The sequence below is a fragment of the Lactuca saligna genome, chromosome 1 (assembly GCF_052625555.1).
Source record: "Lactuca saligna cultivar CGN05327 chromosome 1, ASM5262555v1, whole genome shotgun sequence".
Taxonomy (NCBI): domain Eukaryota; kingdom Viridiplantae; phylum Streptophyta; class Magnoliopsida; order Asterales; family Asteraceae; genus Lactuca; species Lactuca saligna.
Genome location: NC_136417.1, coordinates 66,142,403 through 66,150,963, shown reverse-complemented (window position 1 = coordinate 66,150,963; position 8,561 = coordinate 66,142,403). Strand labels below are relative to the sequence as shown.

At 35.1% G+C, this 8,561-nt stretch overlaps 3 protein-coding genes across 3 annotated transcripts; all 3 read left to right on the top strand.

Annotated features, from left to right (window-relative positions):
- The first annotated feature begins 729 nt into the window (after positions 1–729).
- LOC145007630 (uncharacterized) lies at positions 730–1,359 on the top strand. Its single transcript, XM_078966533.1, has one exon. The coding sequence runs from the start codon at positions 730–732 to the stop codon at positions 1,357–1,359; it is 630 nt and encodes a 209-aa protein (XP_078822659.1).
- Positions 1,360–1,947, top strand: LOC145007617 (uncharacterized). The gene has a single exon (XM_078966532.1). The coding sequence runs from the start codon at positions 1,360–1,362 to the stop codon at positions 1,945–1,947; it is 588 nt and encodes a 195-aa protein (XP_078822658.1).
- Positions 1,948–2,115: 168 nt separating this feature from the next.
- Positions 2,116–2,811, top strand: LOC145007612 (uncharacterized). The gene has a single exon (XM_078966523.1). The coding sequence runs from the start codon at positions 2,116–2,118 to the stop codon at positions 2,809–2,811; it is 696 nt and encodes a 231-aa protein (XP_078822649.1).
- The last annotated feature ends 5,750 nt before the right edge of the window (positions 2,812–8,561 follow it).

Genomic DNA, 8,561 nt, shown 5'->3' with positions numbered 1-8,561 from the left:
ATTGTATATGTTGTATATGTCGGCAGCAAAGCAATTGGGATTTCGTTAATTTGTTTATTTAGAATTGGAGTAGGTACGATTCCTATGATCCTATTATTTATTGTATAAATTATGTTATTTAGATTATGGGAAAAGATATAGCAACCAAGCCCCACCATTTGTTTATTTAATTCCTTTTGTTGCACACTTGCATACAGTACACTTGCCCTTGCTGTGAAAAGAGAAAGTCACAAATCACAGTGTGAATATACTTATCTTTTAATTGTTATATCTTGCCTTTTTGATGTTTGAATATACATATTTGTTAATTGTTATATCTTTCTTTCTTTTCTCTCTGCAAACATATGAACAGACCAAGTAGAACCTATATTTTCTTTTTATTTTTCTATTTAGTTATTGTATTTTTTTTATAAGAAACAAGTCTTATTTTTCATTAATTACTTATTATTTATTAATTACTTATCATTCAACAGGCATGGAGAAATATCTAACAAAGAGAAAAATTATGGATTCATTAGAGGCATCTAATGTTGATTTTTCAAAACATAGCCGTGTGGAAATCAATTTACCAGATCTTCCCTCAGACCTTGGAATGAGGACTAGGATTTTAGATTATGATCCTAATGTTCGAGATGTAGTTCGAAGAGCATACCTCTTAAAAGGGCCTTGCCAACCTAAATCTTACGAGTTTCCTTACACTCTTTTTGGCAAAAAAACCACGAAGATTTAATGTTGCTTGGGTTTAATGTTAAAGAATATTCTACATGGCTAGAATATAGTGCAACGCAAAATGTTGCATATTGCTTACATTGTTATTTATTCAAACCATATGTTGGAGCACAAGGAGGCGGTGAAATGTTTGTTAGTGTGGGATTTGAAAATTGGGGACATAAAGAAAAGTTGAATCAACATGTTGGAGGTTTCAAGAGTGTTCACAACCAAGCTTGGTCCAAGTGCAAGGATTTATTGAACAACAAAAAACGTGTTGATGTTGGGTTCGCAAAGCATTCAACACAAAGTTCAATAGACTATGATATACGATTGGATGCATCAATTGATTGTATACGATTTCTATTAAGACAAGGTCTTGCATTTAGAGGACATGATGAAAGTGAAAATTCAGCTAACAGAGGGAACTTTATAGAGTTGTTGCAATTTCTAGCTGATCATAATCAAAGCATTAAAGATGTTACTTTCAATAATGCTCCTTTGAATCTAAAGTTGACTTCACCAGATATCCAAAAAGACATTGTTCATGCAGCTGTGATTGAAACAACGAAGCTCATTATAAATGATATTGGCAAATCTTTTTTCTCCCTCCTTGTTCATGAATCTCATGATATTTCGATCAAAGAATAAATGAGTGTTGTGTTGCGGTATGTAGATATAGAAGGTCGTGTAATTGAATGCTTTCTAGGTATTGAGCATGTCCCAAATACTACAACTATTACACTTAAAGAGACACTCGATAATTTGTTTTCAAGACATGGGTTGAGCATCTCCAGTTTGCGCGGACAAAGTTATGATGGGGCAAGTAATATGAAATGCGAACTTGGTGGTCTTAAAACTTTGATTTTGAATGAAAATGCAAGTGCATATTATATTCATTGTTTTGCTCACCAGCTTCAACTTACTCTTGTAGCAGTGGCAAAAAAAAATTCAAAAATAGTTTCTTTGTTTTTGTTGCTAACCAATGTTGTGAATGTTGTTGGAGGTTCTTGCAAGCATCTTGACCGTCTTCGAGAACAACAAGCTTCCAAAGTTATTGAAGCACTTGGTTTAGGTGAAATCATAAGCGGTCGAGGCCTCAATCAAGAAACATCTCTTATCAAACCAGGAGACACACGTTGGGGATCCCATTATGGTACTTTGATAAGTATGATTACATTGTTTCCATCTGTTTTAGATATTCTTGAGATTATTGCGGAAGATAGAGCAACCCCATAACAAAAATGTGAAGATGATATGTTAATTAACTTCTTGTAGACTTTTGATTTCATATTTTCTCTACACTTCATGAAAAATTTATTGGGTATTACTAATGAGTTGTCCCAATCATTGCAAAGGAAAGATCAAGATATTGTAAATGCAATAAACTTGGTTAGAATTTGCAAGATGCAATTGCAAAATTTAAGGGATAGTGGATGGGATTCTATGCTCACTCAGACTACATTGTTTTATAAAAAACACGAGATTAAGGTTTGCAACATGGATGCAATGTTCTTACTTCCTGTACGGTCACGACGAAAATATCCAAAGATGACAAACTTACACTGCTATCGTGTAGAGTTATTCTACGATGTCATTGATTTGCAACGCACAAAACTAGAGAGTCGTTTTAGTGAGACTGGCACCAAATTGCTTCTTTTCATGGCGTGTCACAATCCAAATAACTCATTTGCAGCTTTTGATAAAAACGACTTAATTCAGGTAGCTCGTTTATATCCAAATGATTTTTTAGATATGGATTTGGAGATACTTAACGATCAACTGGAAAGTTATATTCTCGATATATTGAATTCGTCAGAGTTTTTGAATCTAAATGGGATTGGTGATCTTGCACAGAAGATGGTTGGAACAAAAATGGATAAAGTGTTTTCTATGGTTTACTTGCTCATCGAACTAGCATTGACGTTACTGTTTTCAAGAGCAACAGTTGAGAGATCGTTTTCCGCTATGAAGATTGTTAAGAGCAGGATACACAATAAAATGGGAGATCAATGGATGAATGATAACTTGGTTGCTTATATCGAAAAGAGGTTTTTGCGGATGTTGACAATCAAGATATCAGCAATATGTTTGATAAAATGAAAACTCGTCGACAACCTTAGTGAATTTGTAATCTATATATGTTTGAAGTTTGTGGTTGTTTGATAATTTATATATGTTTCTAGTTTTTGGATGTTTAATAATATATGAGGAACACCCTAAAAAAATTTCTTGGCTTCGCCCTTACATGCTGTAATTTGACCGAGCCATTTATCGGGACCATAGGAAAATAGACACCAAACCGGAAGCCAGTGATGAGACAAAATTCTTTCTTCCCAAAAGACAGCTCGTAACCTTCAATCTCAAAAGCCATTTCCGCAACTTGGCTTTAGGGGTCGGTGCCACTTCATGGCAAAAGACGTAATGTAGAAGCAAAAGATCTTGATCTACATTAGAAATGTATAACCACCCCCCGAAACATGTATTCTGAAACATAGTCTTGCATTCGGGTTTGTTTCTAAATGCCGCAAGAATTTCCCTACCGATTTTGGGTTTACATGTGTAACGACGTGAAATTTCAAAACAATTTTTCATTTTAATCATACTTTTAACCATCAAAACTATATCAAGACATAATGTATCCGATGTCATCATAATAAGATAAATCCCAAAATCTCAAGCATAATCTCTATGAGTGTGTACGGATCATGCCGACGCCTTCCCGCGATCCTCGCTAGTACCTGAAACACGTAACACAACAACTGTAAGCATAAATGCTTAGTGAGTTCCCCAAAATACCACATACAACACATAAGCCTTTCCAGGCAATAACTCTGTGGGACCTTCCGATCCAAGTGTCTCAGGGGACTTTTGTCCCGAATCCCGGTAGACCTTCCGGTCCTACCTGTATCGACCTTCCGGTCCGTAACCTCCTGACCTTCCGGTCCATGTCATCTTGAACTTCTGGTCCATATCATCTTTGCCTTCTGGTCCTTATCATACATAACATACATAACACATATATATCACATAACAGCATATAGCACATACATCTCATAGCATATAAGACCTTTCGGTCACACATATGTACCCTTCTTGGTACATTATAGTGAGAAGACTCACCTCAATGAAGTCAGATAAACTCTTGTACTCAACGTCCCGACCTAGCCTCCTCCTATCATTCAAATAACATTCCCGTTCAATATTCTCTCATAGTATCATCTCTACAGATTGGGTAGAAGGCCATTCTACCCCTCCCTGAACTTTCTTGAATCAGTCTTGACCAAAATCCTAAGGTCAATGAAAGTCAATGGTCAAACTTTGACCCGACTCGTCGAGTGCACATGGGCGACTCGGCGAGTCCATGCGGGTCCTCTGAATCCTCTAGCCTCTCTTGGATCGTCGAGTCATCCTTCCACTCAACGGGTTCCACCTGACACGAATCGTGGGGCAACCCCGACTCGACTCGTCGAGTCCACTTATGAACTCGGCAAGCTGCTTCCATAATCACACTCAAATAACCTTCGGAGGTCAGATCCGCTTCTCTAATCTATAGATCTAACTTCCCCACGACCAATAATCACGTAAAGGTTGAAACTTGACTCACATGCAATGCATCCAAGGCTTTTTTTTGGTGAAATAACCACTAAAATGGCTACCTAGGTTCACAACTCAAAAGGAATGGCATAAAGAATAGCTATAAGGACTCTCTGGACCTCTTGAGGTCCCGATCTAAGAATCATTTCACCTTGGGACCTCATCCACTCCAAATTCAAGCCAAAATAATGCATATAGAAACCCTAGATTCGACTAAACATCATAATCATGAGAATAAGCACAGATTGATACCTCCAACAGATTCCTCTGATCAAATGGAAGTAGATCCAAGCTCCCCAACTCGCCTAGCTTGTCCTTCCTCCTTTCTTTTTGCTAAAACACACAAGAAATGGTTAATTAGCCTTCCTCTTGCACCACAAACAATCTCTCTGCTCTCTAGGGTTTCTCAGGGGTGTAATGGCCGCAAATGAAGGCCATAAAGGCCTTTAAATAGGGCACAGACCCCGAGATTTAGGGTTTCAACTCACAGCGCGGACTCGTTGAGTCCACCCCTTCCGACTCGTCGAGTCCGTTCATTAATCCAGTAAACAAATCGCGATCCTACTCGTCGAGTCTAAGCGCTAACTCGTCGAGTCTCTCTCTCTCTAACCCAAAAATAATTAACAATATACAATACCTGGGAATCCGAATCTTACAACACGAGAGTGTAATTGATGCATCAAAAACCATGTTGTGTTGCACAAATAAAAAGATGTTATCACTTCATTCTAAAATGGAAATGACCAATATGTCAGAAAAATTTCGGACCTGTTCTTCATGTTCCAAACAAGTTCATCGTGTTCCGGAACAGTTCTTCGCATTCCGAAGGCTTTCGGAATGAAATTTTAAGATCTAGAATACAAAATTTCGATGTAAATCAACAATACCTAAACATCTAAACTACTTTTCAGTTGGTCTTACAACAATGACATCTTTAATTTAAACTCCAAAACGTTTTCAGTTCATTAAACAAACAAAGAGAAAATGAAGAATGTACCCGTAAAATAATGGGGTCGTAGTGCTCGTCTTCCATGTCAGAAATGGGTGTCGATGCGTGTTGGAGATGGGAGTTGCATGTCGGAATCGAGTCGGAATGTCATAATCGAGTCGGAACATCGGAATCGAGTCAGAATGTTAGAATTGGAATGTGCCTTTCCGGAATGAAATCGCCACCTCAAAATAGATTCCGAATTTTGAAATTCAAAATCCCAATCTAAAACATATACGATTGATCCGAAATAGGTTTTTCAGATCCAATGAAATTGGTCGTGAGACCCGAAAAATAATGCGGAATTCGTTCTGGAACGACCCATTAGAGAATACATGGTTATTTTGCAAAACAAGAAAAAAAATGTTATATTAAAAAAAATGGTTAGATTACTCAATTTCCCCTTAATCTATGATATTTGCTTTCTTGTATATAAGATTGTTTTCCGTTCTGCAAATTTAAAATCCAAATCCGAAACATATATGGTTGATCCGGAATAGGTTTTCTGGATCCAATGGAATGGTTCGGGAGACCTTAAATATAATCCGGAATTCGCTCCGGAACGACCCATTAGGGAATACGTGGTTATTTTGCAAAAAAAGAAAAAAAAATGTTATATTTAAAAATAAATAAATAAATAAATAAGTGGTTAGATTACTCAATTTCCCCTTAATCTATGATATTTGCTTTCTTCTAAATTAGATTGTTTTCCGTTTTACAAAATCGTAATCGTAAGATCCTATATAGGTTGTGAAAAATGTAAGATCCAACCAAAAAGTATTTTATAACATAAAAAAAATATTTTCAAATATCATTTCACCATTCAATTAACAATAAATACTACAAACTCGGTTGAAATGGAACTAGAAACTTACTTAGAGCTTACTAATCACAAACACATTCGGATTTGAAGGATTCTCTAAACCCTAGTTCAAAGTCAAGGAAAAAAACATATGAAATGATACCTTTTAAACCTTTTTGTGTGATTCATAGCTTTAGTTGTTGTTTGTTTTTTGGAGACAAAATATTTGCAGTATGTGGACCACATCTGCAAACTTCTACAGTAGAAGAAGTGTACCAAATGTGTGCAGTCTGCAAGAAGAAAACTGTTTGTTTTTTAACGTCTACATGTTGTTAAAATAAACCAAGATTTAAATATACCGTTTTTTTAACATAAAAAATATTACAACAAGCTAAAGTTTTCATCAACTGTAACTTAAGCAACTAAATAAAGCATACAACTAATTCACAAATATAGTTAGTGGTGAGCAAAAACCGAATCAATAAAAAACCTTGATAAAACCACAACAAACCGAAAATAATAAACCGAAACCGATACAAGATTCGACAATGTGATGATTTGAAGGGCTCAAATTAAGTTGGGATTCAATAATCAAAAAATTAAATGAACTTATTTATTAACGTGGTATAAATTATGATAACTGAAAATAAAACTTCAATAAGATTTTTGATACTATATATATGAACTAATCAATTGATGATATTGTTTCTATCCTAAATAACATAAAAAAAAGTTATCAACTTTACCTACTAAATGTAAACGTGCACAAAAATAAAAATATCTACAAAACTATGTCAAATTTATTTGGATAAATATATTATCTGAATAGAAAAATATCACATAACCATATACATAAACATTTGAGTTAATACGTAACTATAATATAAAAAAATAAAGAAATAAATAATTATATACAAAGAAAGGAGGACAAAAGTATAAAAAATGAAAAACGAAACTAATAATTACCAAAAGAATATTTTCTTTTTTAAAAGTTAAATATACATTGTAGAAGAGATAAAAAGATGTTAGAAGACATAAGTCTATATAGGGATGAGAAGTTGGTCCGGAAACCGGAACCGAACCGAACCGAATTAGACCCAAATAAGCATTTTGATTCGGTTCTCGAGTATCTATATTAGGCTTATTCGGTTCGGGTTACCCAAAATAAGGGCTTATTTGGTTCTAAATACCCGACCCGAAATTGAGAAGTCGTTTTTTAATCGTATTTTTCTTTGCTACACTAAATGACCTACATTCAGTCGATTCGATTGTGTTTTTCTATGTCTCTCCTTCTGTGATCGAGTCGTACATTCACTACAGGAAAAAAACCCTATTGTTTCGTATTACCGAAGGCGACTTCCTACTCAATCTTATTACCAAAGTCGACTTCCTACTCAAGCATTCATATTCAGAAACTGAGTGTCGATCCTTCTTCTTTATATTAAAAAATCGACCATCCCTTCTTTGTTGCTAAGGATTCACGAATTCATATATTGTCTAGTTATGGAAAATTGTATTAGGTTCTTTTCGGGTTATTCGGGTTATAGAATCCTAATACGGTTTATTCTGTTCTTATTGGTTATATTAGGTCTTTAATCATTGTGTACATGTTATTCGGGTTATTTAGGTAATAACCGAATCGAACCGATTAATACTCAAACCGAACCGAACCCATATTGGTTATTTGATCCGGGTTTCGGTTCATGCAATTACCCTTATTCAGTTTTCGGGTTATTCGGGTTCGGTTCAGTTCGGTTCGGTTCCGACCTGAATAACATCCCTAGGTCCATATCTACGCCAAGAAGATGACACACAGACATTTTTAGGTATGCAGTCTTCTAAAAAACAAACAGTTTGCAAGACCAAATGTTTGCACGCTGTCTGCACGACACAAACATAAAAGATCAAGAAGAGCTTTGCAAAAAAACAAACACCACCTAGTTTTTCAACTAATCTTCAAGTTTCACTTCTAAATCTTCCAAAGCCATAAGAATCGCCATTTAGCGTTCCCAAGCTTCCAAAGTTGATTTTTGATTCAAACAGGGGAGGGAATGCTTTCATCTAAATCTTATGAGTATTGACAATATGGACCCCTTATATCCCATATGTTTCACTTTGATCACCATAGTCACCAACTAACCAAAAAGTTTCTATACTTGCTAGATTAACCCCCACATAATTAACTGCTGACATTTTGGTCATCATACTAAGTTAAAGCTAGTTTTGCTAAATTGACACTTTTAGTCCTTCATTGTAAATTTTTAGTTTTAAACTGATATTAATCCTCTAATTAATTTATAACGTGTTTTTACTTTTCTAACCTCGATTATTTATTTTATCCATTAACTACTTTATTTTATTATTTACTTCTTAACATTTAAAATTGCTCAAAATTAAGATGTTACAATTAATTGACAAGTAACACGGTTTAAACAAAATGAAAATATTCAAAATCTATTTCCTACC

Bases quoted from the DNA above. Each gene is read 5' to 3' on its own strand.
- LOC145007630 (XM_078966533.1), top strand. From the start codon at position 730: ATGTTGCTTGGGTTTAATGTTAAAGAATATTCTACATGGCTAGAATAT.
- LOC145007617 (XM_078966532.1), top strand. From the start codon at position 1,360: ATGAGTGTTGTGTTGCGGTATGTAGATATAGAAGGTCGTGTAATTGAA.
- LOC145007612 (XM_078966523.1), top strand. From the start codon at position 2,116: ATGCAATTGCAAAATTTAAGGGATAGTGGATGGGATTCTATGCTCACT.